The sequence below is a fragment of the Pongo pygmaeus genome, chromosome 8 (assembly GCF_028885625.2).
Source record: "Pongo pygmaeus isolate AG05252 chromosome 8, NHGRI_mPonPyg2-v2.0_pri, whole genome shotgun sequence".
NCBI lineage: Eukaryota > Metazoa > Chordata > Mammalia > Primates > Hominidae > Pongo > Pongo pygmaeus.
In genome coordinates this window covers 246,448-266,620 of record NC_072381.2, presented here as the reverse complement: position 1 = coordinate 266,620, position 20,173 = coordinate 246,448, and the positions used below count along the sequence as shown (strand labels likewise).

The window sequence follows — 20,173 nt, the reverse complement described above, 5'->3', positions numbered from 1 at the left end:
AGCGGAAAATAAATGAGATTTGTTTTGTCTTTCACAGTCGACAAAAGTTCTCAGAATTGGATTCACAAATGACTCCCAATTGTTCACAATTTAATCAGCTTAGCTTGTCCTAGTTCATATCTGTATTCTTCATAAGTCCTTTTAAAGTTATTTGTTGTTCTGAATACTGTAAACTAATATAACCCATCTAGCTATTTGCAGTTAGCACTAAAGAATCACTTGAAAATGCCCAGAAATTTTCATAAGATACATACATATATTCATATAAAATGGGAACATCTAAAAATATTATTCAGTAAGTCATATTTGTATCATGTCCTCTACTCATTAGAGAAACCAGATTAACAAACAGAGCCACTGATTATTTAGCCACAATGTACTTAGCTGTGAACAGAAGTGCAATACATATCTGAAACTAGAGAATGAAAACTGCATTTGGTTCTGTTGGAAAGAATGCTAAAAATTCAAGAACATTTTTTTCTGGGCACTGGTCTCTTTCTCTGTTTAAATTCGTATCCAACCCAAATGTTGTATTCAACAGACGTTTGCTGTGTCCCAGGGGAAGGCACTAAGAAGATGGAAAAGTGAATGGGGTCTATTTGCCTCCTTTGACAGCAGCAAGAGATGCTGCCCACAGGGGTTAGGGTTAGGGTTAGGGTAAGCTATTAGTGGCTGGAATCTCTCGGGTCTTCTGATTATTAGGATGGCACTTCCTACACTGCGTCTGCCTTTGAGGGACTTACACTTTTGTCAGAAAGAACTAAGGAATAATTATAATGCAATGCAGCAGGTGGTAAGGTACTCTACGGTGCTATGGAGAGGAAGAGTTAACATTTGGTTGTGAGTGGTCAGAACATTTTATTCGGCCTTGGTCTTGGAAGATAAGATTTAGACAGCAGACAGTGTGAGTGGAGAGATTCCAGGCAGAGGGAACATCACAAATGAGGTAGGAAACTGTATGGATGCATGAGTAACAGACATTTTCTACGGTAGAGCACAAGTTGCGATATGGTACTATAAACACACGTATTTATGCTTTTCAGTTTTCTGTTAAAGATTTTTGTTCTGCTATAAGTATATATGATATCACAGTTTTCATCCCTGGCCTGTAATTATAGAGCTCCAGAAATACTGGGCCTATGACTGTTGGAAGGAATCTCTTAGGGAATCATGGCCACATGTGCCTCAGCCATAAGTAACGATTTCTACTTCCTTGTACAAGCCAAGCTTTATAATCTAGAAGCACACTTTAAATATACAATACTCTATACCATTAGATGCTAACAGCAGCTAAAATTGTTAGATTTGAACTTCCATAATGTTATTTATGAATATATTGGTTAATATTATATCAACTATGTCTCATCTGGCATAAGTACTTTGTGAAAAACTAAACTCTAATGCGGAGTACAAATGAAATCATGCTTGTGGAATAGTTTCTTGCCATTAGATTTTGAATATATTTACTCTTCCAATCAACAGATATTTACTGATTTCCTATTATGTAGTAGGAATTCAATAAAAGTGGTTTGTTCACTTTTTCAAAGTAGTTTGCTTTTGAGAGAGAATTCTGTTACAAGCAGTGCTGACTACCTGGAATGAACTTGTATCTGTAAGAGTATTTTCCTTATTTATCTTAAATAAAATGGATTCACATCTGTTCTTTAAATGTACTTCTATTCTCTTTTAGTCAGCTCCAGTACTGTAGATAATCAGATTTCAGTTTAAAAAATTATCACAGGGTATGTTGATCTACAAAAAAATAAAAATAAAAAAGCAAACAAACACCCCACAATTTAAGGTAAGTCTAATAAAAAGAGGACTAGTCTAATTTGGCTCTATGTCTGTCAATGCTCTGACTATACATGCAGAATAAAATGGTTCTGTCATCTGATGTCAGTGAGCCCAAAGTGCTCTACCTCTTTTTTGTCTGTACCTGGTTTCCTAGCTTGGGCCATGCCATCCAGCAGCCACTTGCAGCAGAGAGATTCAGCCCCCTTAAGACAGGTCTTATGAGCTACTTTTCTTTGGCACGCAACATCTTGCAAATCCTACAAAAACCTCACCAAAGCGGCCTCACATGTAAACACAATCATACTCGACTCTTTTGCTGGAGATGTACAACGTGCTCATTGTCTATGAAGGAGCAGCATATTCTATTCGCGTGTATAGGAGGGAACGGTACAAAACCTTTCCTTTTTTTTTTCCTGCCACTTACATGTCATGATATGATGGACTAGCAGAAGAAGAATTATTAGCCAAACCTTGCAACCAGTGGCTCATCAACCAGAACCTTTTGAGCATACGTTGCTTAAATAATTAAAAATTCATGATTATAATTTCATCAAAAATTTTAAAACATTCTATCAAATTTTTTACAATAAACATTCCAATATGGAAGACTATAAAGTATATCCTAACCAATCTTTCACTTCAAATTGTTCACATTGTATCCAGGAAAAAGGAAAATGATTTTATTTTCTAAAATAAAGTCCTTAAGAGTCCCATCTGTCTAGAACTATTTAGATAAAATCTTCCAGGACCTAAGAAGCTTGAGGGAAAAAAAATAAATACCTCTGAAAATGTAATCTGATGTTTCCTAATTCTCTCTTCAGGTGACAGACTACTCTAGGACTGCTGCAGATTAGCACAAATATTATTATCTTTTTGAGACGGAGTCTCGCTGTGTCGCCCAGGCTGGAGTGAAGTGGCACAATCTCGGCTCACTGTAAGCTCCATCTCCCGGATTCACGCCATTCTCCTGCCTCAGCCTCCCGCGTAGCTGGGACTACAGGCACCCGCCACCATGACCAGCTAATTTTTTGTATTTTTAGTAGAGACGGGGTTTCACTGTGTTATCCAGGATGGTCTCGATCTCCTGACCTCGTGATCCACCCGCCTCGGCCTCCGAAAGTGCTGGGATTACAGGCGTGAGCCACCGCACCTGGCCTAGCCCAAATATTCTTTAAAAATATTTTCTGCATAGTATACTGAATGACATCTAACAAGTTAACTCGTTATTAATATCACTCATGGTTGAAGACACTATAAAGCTACTTGCAAGTTGATGAAAAAGAAAAATATATAGATAAAAAGTTCTAATTATCAGTTTATTCTTACCTATTAGTATGGCTATAAAAATAACTGAATTCTTGTTTTTTATAAGTTAACTGTGTTTTATTTAATGTGAAAAACATTGAAGCAAACTTTCCCCCGTTATTCCTTGAATATCTGTTGTATTATAAAAGCTGACCTTTATTGAGTATTCACTATGTGCTAGGTACTATGCTCAGGTCTCTCTATATAAACATTTCTTTAAACCTTACAAAAACTCTTATGAGGCCCTTATTGTGCTAAGGCTCAGAGAAACTGACTAATGTATCAAGATTAGTGTAGAAGACGGTGAAGCAAGGACACAATCTCACATAAAGACTTACCCTAACCTACCAAAAATACATTACTTCTTTGCCTATTCTGACAAGAAACTGAAATCATCTGAGTATGATGTATTAAGCATATGTTAAAAATTACCACTTAATAATGTAATTAAAACATTCATTTTGTATTGAGTTATTTTATTGGATCATTATTTAATGTTTCTTGACGTGACAGTGTCAGGTAAGTGTGTATCTACCTATGAAAGAACAGAACTACCTTCTGGGAAATTTACAGTATTTATAGGTTTCTTATAACTATACTTCTGTTGGTTTAAATTAATAAAGACTAAGTAAAAATTTACCACAGGGAGGAGTAAGGTCCCTCATTGTGTAGCTTCTCTATGCACTAATAACCTCCTGGCATGACAGGAGACACCTCATGGACTGTTCATTTAAATCCTTGCAAAGTATGACTTTTTTGTAGCTGACTTCTGTCACTTCCACCTTATCTCAATATCTGTGTTAAATGAACCAAATAAACTGCATGTGAATTCTTTATTCCTATTGTGGCTTATTTTTACGCACACTTCAGGTATTTACACACATTCTAAGATCACAAGATTGATGATTTAGTCTACGTCTTTAACTGAGCCTTGAAGATGGCTGGAGCAACTAGAGTAACTGTGAATACAGTAATGGTAATTCCGTTACCGTATTATGGAATGGACATATTCTGAGGCCCTTCTGCCCACTGTACTATAAATTCAGTCTTAACACTAATGTGCTTCTGAAGTTCAACAGTGTCAGTTATTAAAAATTCCTGTTTAGTACACAATATCTGAAAAATATCTGGAAGCAATTTATCTTGGAACGTATTCTTGGATGCATAATGTGCTTTTTTTTTTTTCAATTTAAAATAAACTTCATGCATCTGTGATGGAGAAATCATCAAACTTTCTTAAGGACTTCATAAGCACAGCTGTGACCGCTGAACATGGGGTCACAAATTACCTCTGGTGGTGGTGGCCAAAGAAGCGAACGTCAACTTGATTGTCTTCTTTCTGCATGACTTTGGCTGGCCAAAACCCAAAACCTTTCATTTTAGCCCAAACCAGCTCATGATTAGGTATCTGGAAATTAAAAGTAATATAACAAGGTAAAACGTTTAAAGTATTAAATGCAAGTGTACCATTAATATTAAACTAGTCACGTATAATGCATTATTTCTAAAATATTTCTTTCGTAACTCCTAAACACATACAAGATTTTTTTCTGGGATTGACTGATTTTATATTTGCATCAGAGTGCCAACATGAACCTTATTCCTCAGAAGAGGTCGGGACTGGAGCATGGCCGCCCCTGAAACCAAGGCCATCCACATGTATGATAGTGGCAAACAAGAGCACCCACTTTGCCAAGTGCAGCCAGGGGAGCCAGCAGCTTCAGCACCCCCTGGGAATTTGTTAGAAATGCGGAAATTTTAGGCTGGCACAGCACTGTCTTCACAGGGCTGGCTTCTCTCAGGCAGCCAAGGCTGCCGGCCAAGAACGCTCAGAATTCCCTTTGTCAGTGCCCGGTTTGAAGACGTATCATTTTGGGGAAATTATACAGCTACAGACAAAGGCAAAGCCTTAGGTCTCTTGTGAAAGAATGAAAGGAGAAACAAAAATTCACTTTATTAAGGGACCCAGATGCTGGGTGTGGTGGCTCATGCCTGTAATCCCAGCACTTTGGAAGGCCGAGGCGGGAGGACTACTTGAACTCAGGAGTTTGAGACCAGCCTGAGCAACATGGTGAAACCCCATCTCTACCAAAAATACAAAAATTAGCCAGGTGTGGTGGCGTGTGCCTGTGGTCCCAGCTACTCTGGAGGCTGAGGTGGGAGAATCACTTGAGCCTGGGGGAGGTCGAGGCTACGGTGAGCCGAGATCACACCACTGTACTCAAGCCTGGGCGACGGAGTGAGACCCTGTCTCAAAAAGAAAAAGGACCCAATATTTATTTTTATTCAGTATCTCATTTTAAAATCAGAAATGGATAACAAGCCCTGTTACTTTTTTTTCATTTCAGTTGTTTATACTCATTAAACCCATATATACTATGATATTTTAAAAATTTAGGAAGAAAATTATAATCTTTAACCAAACTGGAAATAAACTTCCTTAGAGCTGTATGTTACACACTTGAGGTAAAAAACAAAAATCACAAAATTTCACATACACAAGGATAACAGAACCAGTTGTCAGGACGAGCATTTGACAAGTAAAAGCAATTCTTGCAAAGCTGCAGTTCATCCAGCTGAAAAAGAAAAGAAACTACTTTAGCCTACATAAAATATACATACACATTAAACTATATAAAATGTATCCATGTAAATTAACATTCACGTATATAAATAGTGTTGAATTTTGTTCCTTAATCTTTTAAGCTTAAATTTTAAAGTTTTCAATAAATGGTACTGGAAGACCCTGTCACTGTCCTCTTAGAACCATGTCGCTGGTCTCAGGCCACAGCTGGAACAGAAGCCGAGGCTGGTCTGACTGGGCCCTGCCCGGACCTCACTGGTTAGCACTTCAGACTGAATATTCCTCAGGAAGGTAACAATATCTGCTGCCAATCACAGCAGTCCTTACCTTTGCCTCATTCTCTATTTTAGTTCCTTGTTTGTTTTCTTTCACAACATTCTTTTACAACTTGTAAACAGACATATTTTATCTGTTTCTTTTTTCTTTTTCCCAGTCTCCCTCTTCAGAATGTGGCTCTATGAGCAGGAGGCCTGCACTGTGATCACCTTTTACTCCTCACATACTGCCTGGCACATAGGAGGCACCCAGTAAATGCTTATTGAACAAATAAAAAACAAAAGTCAAATTTGAAATGAATTCAAGAAACAAAACTTTTTGCATAAACTGAGGAACTTCTGCAAAGATAGTATGGTTACAGGTGAGTGTTTTAAGTCAGACCACCAAAAAATATACTTCCTTAAATGTACTTCATTTATTGTATGAATATGTACTTTGTTGTTTGGTTGGGTTTGCTTTTTGCCTATGTAGTTTAGAAGGGATGCAAATCTGGATCCTTCATTACAAGAGGGTAATGTTTATTGCACATCTGCCCAGCAAGATACATTTGCATGCAGCATCTAGCTAACACTCACAACAGTTCTGAAGGTGGCTGAGAGTTTCCTTGTAGAAGTTAATTAGTAACTAAATCTGACTCCCAGGATTTCTCTTTGAACAGTTTTGCCAGAATTTTTTTTTCTATTTGCATTATTTCCCATGTATGTCAAACGTGAAAATAAAAGACCTTGTTTTGGTTTGTTTTGAGACAGAATCTCATTTTGTCACCAGGCTGGAGTGCAGTGGCGCAATCTTGGCTCACTGCAACCTCCACCTCCCAAGTTCAAGCGATTCTCCTGCCTCAGCCTCCCGAGTAGCTGGGACTACAGGCGTACACCACCACGCCCAGCTAATTTTTGTATTTTTAGTAGAGACAGGGTTTCACCATGTTGGCCAGGATGGTCTCGATCTCTTGATCTCATGATCCGCCCAACTTGGCCTCCCAAAGTGCTGGGATTACAGGCGTGAGCCACTGTGCCCGGCAATAAAAGACATTTAAAGGAAATGACACAATTAAAATGTAGATAAGAGTGGAATCCTGAAGTAAATTTATTTCAGTTATAGAAAGAGTATAATTATTGGGCAATGAATAGTACCTCATGACATGTGTCTTTATATAGCATCCTCGCAATGTCAGCTTGCTCACTGTCTGCTGTAATTAAAAATAGATATTACCTATAAGCAATAGTCTGCAAATATAAGACTCAAAGTTAGTATCCTTTTCTTTCAGTTTGCAAAAGTAGACATCTACCATTTCAAACCAAAATGTCCATTTAAAATAACGATAGCAAAATAAAATTACACAGGCAGCTTTTGTTTTCCATCCAATACAACCACTAATTCTCTAGGTATAGAGAGTGACCTTACCTTTGGATGATGTGATACTAGTGGGGAAATGATCAGAATTAATCATAGTGCTTATTAAAAACCTCTCAGCTAAAACAAACACATATAAAACTGTAAAGAATAATTGTGTTTTCATCATTTAGTATACTATGATTTTGTTTTTGGCCAGTCCGTTCCATAATCTATATCACCAGATATTCCTAACCTTATACTCTGTCACTTACTTGTAGATCATTAAGGTATTAATTCTTTGAAAGTAATGTTTTATAAAAGATAGTGTTCAACATGGAATGTAAATGGTGTGTTTAAAAATGCATACACAAAAAAACACAAAAATATTCAACCTCCATAGAAAATCACGGTATTGTGGAGAAGCAGCTGGGCATCAGCTTTGAACTCTTCATAACTTCGGTATTTCCCTTCATTCACTTTCTGCAGAGGGCAAAAACAGAATGACGAAAAGTTACCAGTGAAAATACTTGTCTGGACTAAGTTCATAGGACAAGCAGACTTTTCTAGGATGGCATCGGGATGACCACTGCCATCCCACAGTATTGACAGAGAATGTGTGTAAAAGAAGCCAACAACTCCACCTGCGGTTTTAATAATACAGTATAATGAAGCATGGCAGGTCGGATATCCCACAGCCACAAAGACACTACGTTAATTTACCAGAGTGAACTTTAATGGCTTGAACATCTCATTTGACAATAATGTAGAAAGCTGCTGCTAAGCTTTGTTTGGGCCAGTGTGGGTGATGAGACCCTAAGCACAAACCTGTCATTCTTTACAACACAGGAAGATCGAGATTGAAAAACAGAACTGTTAGCCTCTGTGACAGTTTACCATAACTACTAAGATATATTTATAATTCTGAATTGGGGCTAGGAATTGGTTTAAAATATTTTAAAATAATATCTCAGGTGTCCCTCTCTGTGCCAAATCTTAGAGGATTTCAACAGGAGGGAACCTGCATGAGTAAAGGCAGCAGGGAGGAAGGGACGTCTGGGTTCTTACATATTCTGTAGAGGTCTTATAGTTTAGAAGGGGCTGTGGCTGGGGCTAGGAAATCTGGGGGTAGGAGGTAAAATTAAAACTACTTGGTTTTGTTCCAGGATTTACCAGTTACTTTAACGGAAAAACCTTCATTTACCCTTATCTTATATTGAAATAATATAGCTATAGTCTTTCTCGGGTACTAAAGAAACTTGTGGCCGGGCGCGGTGACTCACGCCTGTAATCCCAGCACTTTGGGAGGCCGAGGCGGGCGGATCATGAGGTCAGGAGATCGAGACCATCCTGGCTAAAACGGTGAAACCCCATCTCTACTAAAAATACAAAAAATTAGCTGGGCGTGGTGGCAGGCGCCTGTAGTCCCAGCTACTCAGGAGGCTGAGACAGGAGAATGGCGTGAACCCGGGAGGCGGAGCTTGCAGTGAGCCGAGATCGCGCCACTACACTCCAGCCGGGGCGACAGAGCGAGACTCCATCTCAAAAAAAAAAAAAGAAACTTGCAAGATGATTTAAAATTATTCCTGTGGTCTCCCTATAGGCTATAATGACCAAGCGTAAGATTTTAAATTTCCAACATGACACATGAGGTGCAAAATCAGAAATTCAGTAACCCTGACTGCAAATATGTCTATGTGTTCTACTGGATTTTGTTGCAATTTGTTACTGGACATGAACAACTAACAATCCTCAGCTATAGTCGGTAAAATTAAGACCTTTAAGAATAATTAACTTTTCTAATCATAATTTTTTTTTGTTCATTTTATTGTTTCCCAAGACTGCAGATCAGTTCTATGCTTTACTTTTTTTTCTGAGAGGAACTCTCAGGTACCACTGCTAAACCTGGAAAACATTCTTTACATCTGAAATGCTAAATTGCCCAGGCTGTAAGGCATTTTCTTAAATCAACAAGGATCAAGAAGCTATAAGCTGCTCATCTTTAAAACCAGGCCTTTTAAAGATGACACCTAATTTGCATTAGAGTAAGCACATGAAATTTACAAGTTAATAATGCTTCATTTGGTAGTTATGCCTGTCTTTTATTTTAGGAAGTGGAAAAAAGTACACTTTCAAGGAAAGAAGAGCAACCAAAATCTGCTTAACTGCTACATTATTCTTTAACTTGTTAGTTAAGAAAATGTACTTGAAGTGGAAATAAAAGAAACCGACTTTACCTCTTGAATGGTGGGAACGTCCACAGCTGAGTGCACCAGCCTCCTGTACATCGGGTGTTTATTGTCCTTCCCCTTTTTATTTAGATCTATAGCCTAAGAGGGTGTTAGTACATCAATTTAAATGTGGTTAAAGGAAGGCAGGTAAGACATCAATTCCTAAAGCTCAAAATATTTTCTACCTTTTTATTTTTTATTTTTGTAGAGACAGGGTCTTGCCATCTTGCCCAGGCTGGTCTTGAACTCCTGGGCTCAAGCAATCCTCCTGCCTCGGCCTCCCAAAGTGCTGGGATTACAGGCGGGAGCCACGGCGCCCGGCCAATATTTTCTACCTTTAAAGCAAAATCTCAGAGGAAGTACTTTAAAACTTAACAGAAAAAAATGTACATATACTACTATATAGTTTAATATGACATTCCTTAAAGTTGTGATAGTTATTCTGAAAAATTATTTTCAAGTTATTTTGAAAAATTGCCTTTCATTTTAAAGAGTCATCATCAATGAAAATGTTCATTCTGATGAATGAAATTCAAAAATGTAAATATTTCTAATCTCATGTAGCTTATGTCAAAATGTCTATGTCCAAAACAGACAAAACAAAAAAATCTAACCGCCTGCTATAGAACTGTTCACTGCAGAAAAGAAATATGACATGACGGGGTACTCTCCACACTTCATATTGCTATGTACAGATTTGTTACTTCTTGATCATTCAACTTGAAAGAATGAACCACAGTAAAATATGTTTTGGGATATTCTGAAAGATTCCCTGAGCAGGACTCACCCTCTCCTTCATGCGGGAGACAATGAATCTCAGGTATGTGCCCATCTCCTGTTTGTTTGTATTCTTCTTCTTAATGCTCTATTGGAAAAAAAAGAATAAAAAAATGGTACAAAATCTGATCATTCTTATGTCTATATTCATGTAAAAGACATATATGAAACACTTAGATAGTATGCAAAGAGTTTATTAAAAGATGCTCTTTTTCCAACATATCTGACAGAGAGAAATCTTTGACATTTGCATAAAAAAACAGCATCTAATGTAACAAGGTGAGAATTTTAAAATATTATGTTGTGCCTGATATAATATCCTTACAGGATTATATATTTTTTCCTTTCTTGGTATTTTAAAACTTAATTTTTAGATAAACAAATAATAGACATAAGGGAGAATCGCTTATTTTACAAACAATATCAATGGCTAAAGTCCTTTGAGGGAACATCTTAAATTAGCAATAATGAATGGTGAATTTCAATACAACATTATTCTTTGTTTAAAAGGTAATTTTAAAAATCTGTGTCACTTACTTTGTACAGCGCAGCTGCATACTAACATCTCCATTTCTTAGCATCATGGATCTACTCAGTAATAACTCCAATTCTTAGTCTAGCCTGCAAGCTAATTAGGTTCCTCAATTTATTGCACCAAAAAAAGTCTAACTTCACATGAAGAAAATATAGGATTCTACACATGTTATTTCTAAACAGCTAGGAAACAAGGACAAGTGTGCCTATTTCCTTAGTTAAAGTCCCTGATATTACAACAGCCTAAAGGAAGCAAAGGCAAAACTCCAGGCACGCGAACATCATCAGTTCATACTGCAGAGGAAATGAGTGGGTGTGGCCACTATTTTAATAGATGCTTTAACTTTTTCAGGTCACTAGATGATGATTCTCTGCCCAATGGTATAATTCTTCCTAAAAGAACTGTAAGCATAGGAAGTCACTTCTGTACACTAAATACAGTAGAGGAAAGGACAAATATTTCTCACATAACTGAGAACTTTTAGCTAGGGCTTCAGTGAATTGATTATACGTATGTACACTGTTTATATACACATAAAATATCTAAATAACAAGTGGAAACACATTTTATTAGTGAGAAACTAAACTGAATTTCATTTACCTCATGTCTGCACTGCACCTTCCTGACCCCACTTCTCACCTAGGGTCTCTGGCAACGCAGTCAGTGCTCTCTCCTTATGCCACTTTGTGGCCTGTGCCCACAGCTGCTCCGTTTACGCCAATTACAGAGCAGTTCTTCTCAACCCTGGCCTTGCATCAGAGATATGGACTAAACTTTTATACAACGCGGCTGGGCTTCACTCGCTGAGCATCTGGGTTGTGATTTCTGGAGGCAGGGCCTGTGATTTGTATTTGCTTGTTCATTTGTTTATTCCTCAGGTCACTGATGCATGGCCAAGACAGAGTGCCCATGGCATAGATATGGAATATAAAGTGCAATGAAATTTCCTGAGCCCCGGGTTTATAATCTTTTTTTCTGGTGGGGGCGGGGGGAGAGAAATTGATATAACTTGAGAATTCTCTTTTTGAAAACTAACAGAAGAACTTAACTGAATTTAAAATGAGTGACACAGCCACATGAAGGAGGATATGAAGAACTCACGTAATTTATTAGCACAGTATTTGGCCATATGCACTGTTTAGAGATAAAACTTTAAACAAACACTGAACTCTAGTTATTAAGTTTGTTTAATCAGCAGCATTGGTTAGCAACTCTTTAAAAAACTTTGTAAAAATTTTAATCGGCAAAATGAAATTATATATACTTAATGGTGTACAATCTGATGTTTTGAAATACGTGCAATGGCGAAATAGAGCTAATTGGTTTTTGTAGTGAGAACACTTAAAACCACTCTCATTTTTAACAAGATCCCCGGTGCTTTTCACACACACACATTTGCGAAATACTAGCAGGCACCTCTTGTACACTAGACTACAGTAAAAAATGATCCTCCATTTTTGCATTCAGCATGTCTCACAGGAATGCAGAAGGCGCGCTCTCTCCCTGGATCTGAAGCACAATCAGCTACTTACTAGTATGGACATCCTTCAGTGCACTGCTTTCTGTACTAAATAAGCAGTTTGATGAACCGTCAGATACAGGGAAGAGAAAACATAAGAAGGCTGGAGATTGCTATGTTGTTCTTGGCGCTTATAAAATGTACATTCTTCTTAAAAGGAGAATAAAAACACATGCTTCTAGCTACATGGCCTTCTCTCATGCCAACTCAAACTCTGGGTGCACTATTAAAACTGATTTCAAATATCAATGTCATTAAAGTTTGAATTTATTTAAATTCAGACATAATAGCAATCTACACCAGGTTAGAAGTCTTGTAATACTATCAGTGGGGTTATGGTTCCTTTAATAGGAAACATATTATTCAAAGGAAAGATACAACCAACACTGTTAGGTAGCACTGAAATATAATTTTAATATTCACTAAATATCATGCACAGCCTTCCATCAATTCAACAGGGCAGGAATCCCTTCCCCTCTGGATCTTAGCTCTAGGCTCTGTGGTCCCTTGAGTAGTGACAGTGGGAGAGGAGGCCTGAGCCCTGCTGACCAGCCTGGCTCCATCCAGCACAAGGCCTCTTGCTTCTGTCTCAAGGCACTGTGTGCTGCCTTATGTGCAGGAGTTGTTGTTGTTGTTGTTGTTTCCTTTCTGCGCTTTCACCTCTCTTGTTTCTAACTCTTTAGAAAATAAAGCCATCCACTGTTTCTATATGGGCAAAGATAATGCACTGCTAGAATCAGAATTTTATATCAGAATTAATATCACTATAGCTAAAACATCTTAACTAGATTGTTCTTACTTTGAAATGGTAGTACGGAAGTTTAGGTAACACTTGTTCATGTAATTACCCAGTTTAAATAAAGGTCTATATTCAGGTTCTATCTTTTTAAATAGAGAATTAACATAAATTGTGGATATTACACGCTCTCATAAACTTGGTTCTATCTGTTTAAACATTTTTAAATGAATTGCTAATTTGGTGTAACCATGTGCAAGCAACATTTCCTTATTTTTGGAAAGACAGAATGCATACAGTTCATGCTGAGTGCCTTAATTTCACAAAACTAAATGGTATAATAGAGGATGAAAGTCTGATTTTGTCTGTTTAAATTTGCTTAGAACTAGTTTGCTAGAGTATCTGTCTCCTTCTGAGTGCAATCAAAAGTGGTAATCTGCGCCTGGAAAAATGAGTGAGTAAAGCATGACAGGAAACAAAGTCATCTGGGTAGGGCCCACCCCATCTTCTCAACTCTGATGAAACTTCCAGAATTCTTTGAAGATATTACCTTCATAACTACCCCAGGAATGTCTTCTACCTCATTTTAACAGAGCACCATTCAGGTTCAGGTATGCTACTTAAGTGTTCATTACGTTAGAACCACCTGGGAACCCTTTAAGAAACATCAACATCTACTTCTATGAAGTTCTAAACAGGCCAAACTCATCCCTCATGGAAAATAATCAGAGGAATGGTTGTCTGGGGAGAGGACGTGGCAGCTGGGATCTACTGGCCCAGGGACAAGAGCGAGCTTCCCCGTAGCTTGATGGGACTTGGGCTGCACCAGTGCTCGCCCTTGTCCGTTCTTCAAACGGCACACCTAAGACTTGTGCGTGTCAGTGTGTATGTGAATTTTACCTCCAAGGAAAAAGCCCACCAATGTCTTAGGTGCCGCCCCCAGAAATTCTGATGCAATCGGCTGTGGGATGGCGTCTAGGCATTCACAGCCCTAAAAGCCCCCAGAGGTTTCTGATAGGTGTGATTAAGAGCACTGCCCCAACTTCCTAAGAGACCTCATCATATAAACACGGACGAGCACACGCTGGTGCAGCAGCCCTGATTTTAACCTTTGCTGGTGTGCTGAGAAGATGTAAAGTGGTGTATCTTCAAATGCTCTTTTAAAGGGATCTTGAGGTTAACCTGAGTTTTTATTTTGAACCCTAACGTATCAGCTCTAGGATGGTCTCAATCTACTTAATTGCATAAAGAGGAATACTTCTTTCATTTATATGCTAAGGGTGCTATGGGAGTTATGTTTTAAGTATTTGGGTTGGTTTTCTCTTCAGTTATCATAGTTAGAAACGTCAATGATTTGGGCTGTATAGAAGGACCTACCAAAAGGAATTTCACAGTCAAAGGAGATTATTTTGTTGAAAGCTTCTATGTTCCTTTTATTTACTTGTTGCCCCATCCACCTTTTTGGTGATAAATGAGGGATCTATTCCAGACACCATGAAGCGCTTCTCAAGCACTGCTCTGTGATGGGCCTCACACTACCCAAGGGAAGGCCACAGAGGCTGACAGAAGCTGCTCCCAGATTCACAGGCTGAGGAGCTTTCTCGGTGAACTGACACAAACAAAAAAGAGGACTCTTGACAGAACCAAAATCCCTCCCAGTGATTTGCAGGAACAAAACATTTGCTGTAAGATGCTTTCACATTTGATAAACTTGAGGGTTTTCTTTCCAAGACTTTCCAGTTATAATTTAGAGACTTGGTATTTCACAAAAGAAATCAACAGGACATTGCACATTCTGTCCCAGGGCTGTACAAGGAGATTTCTGGGGATTTCTGAGGTAACAAGCTGTGGAGCGACTTTCTGTGACGTTCACACTGAAGTGCTTCAGCTGGTACCTGTCAGCCAGACCAAAACATTTTCAATGACTTGAGAAAAAGCTACAACTAAGAAAGAGGTAGCTTCTGAAGTAAACTAAGCAGATAGCTCTTGACAAGGTCAGAAAAACATAAAAACAATGCTTTATAATATGTACAGATTATTTCTGATCCAATTCTTTCTCAGGCTTAGAAGAATTATTCCTATTCTCTATTTGCAGGCCTGAGGATTCTTCAACCAAGGCCTCCCTGTAACAGGGTCCAGGTCAGAATCCAGAGTTCGTATCACCTGGTGGCATATGGGAGTGATTGTGGTTAAGTTTTACAAATAATCAAGAAAGAAACATTCTATGAGATGGCAAAGTTGTTGTATTTAAAAGTGACAGTAATCACATGCCTGAAGCAGTGTTGTAGATGTTTGTGTAAGAACTAAAGCAGATGTTGGGGCTGCCTCCTTTAAGAAAAAATAACAGAAAATTTGAACATCTTGAACAAGGGATTCTTAAGCCAGTTGTAAGTAACTGCCAGGCTACACTGAATCAGATGACTCTAGGTAGAAACCACAGACAAACCATGGTGCCCTTCGGTGTTTCTGCCTGGAAGACACTATTGGCCACTCCTGATCTTGTCCAAGTTTATCCATAGCTGATTATTGATAATGATGCCCAAGGATCATTACTTAAAGGAGAATTCAGGACTAAATACCTTTATTAGTACAGAATTTTCAGCTCTTTATAGAGATACAGTTTTTCAGTCATAGAAACCTATTTTGGCAGAAAATGAACTTGTGGAGATCTTGGTCATTTTGGTTCACTGACTATCCAAAAGCAGGAAAGAAGTGCAAAATTGGAAATCTAGACTTCTTTTTTCAGACATATTTATCTATGCAGCTAGAGTTCACCTCAGCCAAGTCCCCATGTCTATGATTAAATGAGACAAGGGCTTCAAACTTTCTTGGGTGTTCCCAATACCCAGAATATTCTTTACACAACAAACTAGACCAAAAGTCAACAAACATTTTGTGTAAAGGGCCAGATAGCAAATATTTTAGGCTTTGTGACCATGTGGTTGGTCTCTGTCTCAACTACTTAAAGCAATCGTGAATAATGCATACATCACATGAGTGTGGCTGTGTTCTGATAAAACTTTTGGATACTAAAATTTGAATTTTTTATAATTTTCATGTCACAAAGTATTATTTCTCGTCATTTTTCTTCAACAATCTAAAAACGTAAAAGCCATTCTTAGCTCACGGGCAGTACAAATACACGGGTTGACCCCTAGAGGGACTAAGTTTTGTGAAAGCAGGGTCCATAATGTCAATTTTAGCTGTGCATAGCATCTGGCACATAGTAAACGTTCGATACGTATCAGTTGAATCGAACTGGTGCCACTCATTACTGTCTTCATTGCCTACTAGAGAAACTATTCCATGCAGCTAAACTCAAGAATATGAGGACCCATCTAAAATGTGAAGCAGTTATACCCAAGTCTGTGTCAGCATATTCTGACCAACATAAATAATTTTATTTCTGATGTATGAACCATTTTATTGCCAGATGACACTGAAATATCAATTGCTGACTTCTAACAATCAAGAATAATGTCACCAACAGCTCACTGAAGTATTAGTGAGCATAGCCACCTACAGCACTTACTGGAAATGTAGATTCCTGAGCCTTACCCCCAGAGCCTGTCTGGGGTGGAACCCTGGAGGCTGTGGTTTTTTTTTTTGAGACTGAGTCTCGCTCTGTCGTCCAGGCTGGAGTGCAGTGGTACGATCTCAACTCACTACAACCTCCGCCTCCAGGGTTCAAGCAATCTTTCTGCCTCAGCCTCCTGAGTGGCTGGGACTACAGGCACGCACCACCATGCCGGGCTAATTTTTGTATTTTTAGTAGAGACGGAGTTTCACCACATTGGCCAGGATGGTCTTGAACTCCTGACCTCATGATCCGCCCGCCTCGGCCTCCCACAGTGCTGGGATTACAGGCGTGAGCCACCGCGCTCGGTGGGAGACTGTGTTTTAAACAAGCACACCAGGTGATTCCTGTACAGGTGGCCTCTAGATCTTATTTGGAGAAATACTAATCTACACATAAATTACCTGTATCATTTTAGGGATTAAACAGCTCCTAAATCTCCTCTATAATTGTAATAGCAGAAAACAAAAGAATCAAAATAAATTATCTTAGATAAAATTCTCTTAAAATTTATTTTGATTCTTTTGTGTTCTGCGATTATAATCATAGAGGAGATCTAGGAGCTGTTTTTTTTATTTATTTTGATTCTATGTTGTTACAGAAATCAAGACACTCTGTAATATCCTCTAGGCCCACTTGCAACAATGGAATATAAAGGAATTACACATAATTTATAAGAAGTCCCAATAATTGAGAAGTTAAAAGTGAAGCTGGTCCAGCAGAAGTGGTGATGAGTTACCCTGTCCTGCCACTTCTCCCTTCAAACCACTAAGACTCAAGTAGCCCATCAATGAAAATCATTTTCTAAAACTATTTTCTAAAAATATACTCCTGTTCGATTTTTTTCACTCCCAGTACTGACACACTGAAATCGCCTACCTATTAGACCTGAAGAACAGTACATCACACTAATTGCTAGTATTAATGGTAGAAAACTCGACCTACCCACTTCTGTCTATGGAATGAATCACATTAAACTACACAGGATTCCACAGAGCTGCATCCTAACTCCCACAGATTATCTGCCAACAGGTTTTTGCACTTTAGCTTCTGAGAGTAGTTTTTTTAACTTATAAGAAGTTTAAAAACCTCCTCTAAGCTATCACAAATATGCCTTATTACAGGTAAAAGTAGGAACTCAAGATAAATGCAAACTACTAAGAACGTCTCGAGGTGGATTCTTAGAGCATCCTGGCAAACAAGACTCCAGTCACAGGCCACTCCTTAGTCAATAAGTTAGTCCTGTAGAATTACTAACGCACAAGAATTGTTCATCCAGATTTACAAAATGCCACTGAATGCCACTGTGGCTGTATCTATATTTATTAATTTTTACAAGGCCAACTCTTTCTTCTCTAAAGGAAGATAACAAATTTTGACTAAGATCAAGAGTTCACATGATATGAGCAGCTTTGTAGCAGCCAGTCTACTACTGGGCTGACTTAGTAACTATGAAAGCATCTCTCAAATATAGTCTACAAAACAAACCATGATAGAAAAAACATGTAGTATTTCTAAATCCACTATGCCCACAGGTTCACTCACACACACACACACACACACACACACACACACACACACACAACTGCTAAAATAGTATTTATCTACAGAGAGAAGGGTGCTATGCATGTCAGAAATTTTATCATTCAATATTAATGCACTTTTTCTGGTAACTTTAAGCCCCTCGGTGGCTTGCTATATGACTTAGGAATAGGAAAGGGAAGTGAGAAAAATTTTATGGAACACAGGTTTGGTATCTACTTGTTCCTTTCCCCTTCTACATAACACTAGTCTCTAAAGGAAGAACAAGACTGAACGGCAGAGGCAGAATGCGTTCCTCAGCGAAATAAATCTTTGCATTCTTTTCAGAAAATAACTTAAATGTCTCTGTCTTCAGGTCGAGGCATGAATATTACTTGTTCTTTGATTAACGGGGCTGACATCTAGCCAATGTAAGTACTACCTACCTTCCCACTCCCTCTCATCCCTTCTGCACTGCAGAGGTAGCACAAGGAAACTGTGTGTACTTTGTAAGTATTTTCCGTTCATCAACTTTGGAAACACTGAGTGAGCTTTCCATTTAACCTACATTAAGTTGTAAGCATCCTGATATAGGAAACACCCCAACTATCACCTTCTCAATCCCTTAGAGTGAAAATAAAAGATAAACTTCAAATAAGATTCTAAACAAACCACCAAAAGATAGATCACAAAGGCCAAATACACCAACATACAAAACATTTCACAGTCATATCCCTTCTGATCATAACCACTGTTAAATTCACCACAGGAAGGTAATACAGAAAATTATATGAGCTTTTTTTCTTCTTCTTTGGGCCTAGGTAACAATACATAGGATTTTATAGTTTTATATTGTAGATCCAATTTTTAAAATCCTCTGGCTTTATCAGTGTTCCCATTATTTTTTCCTCTGATTAAGCTTGTGGTGAACTGCAAATTTGCCTTATAAAAGTGCCTGGCTCTGACACAATCTTTCTAAAATTAATTTTCTACTTTTGTTAGTATAAAATTATAAGTTGTCTTAAAAATTGTAAAAATATTTGATTAATGTTCATTAGTTGTTTTCAATACTATGTCTACTATTTAAGAAAATAATGGCTTCAATTTCTACTTATTTAAAAATCAAATCTCCATCTAGATTTGTTAATATGTATCTTGAAGGTGTAAAGGTACTTACATTTGGGGTGAAAATATTAATAAATTTCCCACACTAAAAGATGGCTGATCAGAAAGCAAGAGCAGTTATAGCTTCATAGATACATAAGGAATTTATGTTCAAAGTATTTTCATTCAGCATTTGATCCCATTTTTCATTCTAAACATTATATGTGCATTCTCTTCACTGTTGGAATTTAAACAGACTGTACTGCCTACATACCCAAAAGCATGAAAACTATATCCAGAAACAAATTTCTCTAATTTCAACTGAGAGATTTCATCATGATTTTTTTTTTAACTATCTCAACAAAAAGTTACAGTACAAATGGCTCAAACATAACCTACCCAGACCTAAGTCAACACTGACATGCCAGTCTGTACCCAATTGATAAAGCTCCAGGTGGACTCCCAATGGTGAGTTTTTAAAAAGTACATGAGGCTTAACATTCCAAGTTAAAATTTAATTTTAAATGCTTTCTATAGACTCCTATGAGTCTATTTTTAAAGTATTAACTTTCCTGCAAAACATGTATCATTCTGAGTATTTTTAAAAGGGCAGGAGCAAATAAATTTTAGGAATAGTTCCTACTAACGTGGAAGAACCACCAAATAGCTCTTCTGGCTTAAGAACATGAGTCAGAGAATTAAGTGCTGCAAATTTGGGAAAGCTTTTTGGATTAGATGTAGAACCAAAGTATTTTGAAATTAGTAATAAAATTCTTCCACATAGATTCTTCTTTATTTCCTCATCTGCATTTTCTTGTGTTTCTACATCTTGTTAAGTGGGCTGATTTTGATTCACCCTACAATTTGTACATTAACATAAAA

General features: G+C 37.8%; 1 protein-coding gene across 28 annotated transcripts in view; it reads right to left on the bottom strand.

Annotated features, from left to right (window-relative positions):
• The window catches only part of ZMYND11 (zinc finger MYND-type containing 11), a 114,938-nt gene that overhangs the window by 7,869 nt on the left and 86,896 nt on the right, over positions 1 to 20,173 (bottom strand). For all 28 annotated transcript variants that reach the window (XM_063669480.1, XM_054437206.2, XM_054437217.2 and 25 more), the window contains 6 exons: positions 10,310 to 10,387; positions 9,529 to 9,621; positions 7,687 to 7,774; positions 7,093 to 7,148; positions 5,598 to 5,675; positions 4,389 to 4,507 (listed from right to left, as the gene is read on the bottom strand). In XM_063669480.1, coding sequence (XP_063525550.1) covers positions 4,389 to 4,507; positions 5,598 to 5,675; positions 7,093 to 7,148; positions 7,687 to 7,774; positions 9,529 to 9,621; positions 10,310 to 10,387 — 512 coding nt within the window. The remainder of the gene's footprint in view (positions 1 to 4,388; positions 4,508 to 5,597; positions 5,676 to 7,092; positions 7,149 to 7,686; positions 7,775 to 9,528; positions 9,622 to 10,309; positions 10,388 to 20,173) is intronic.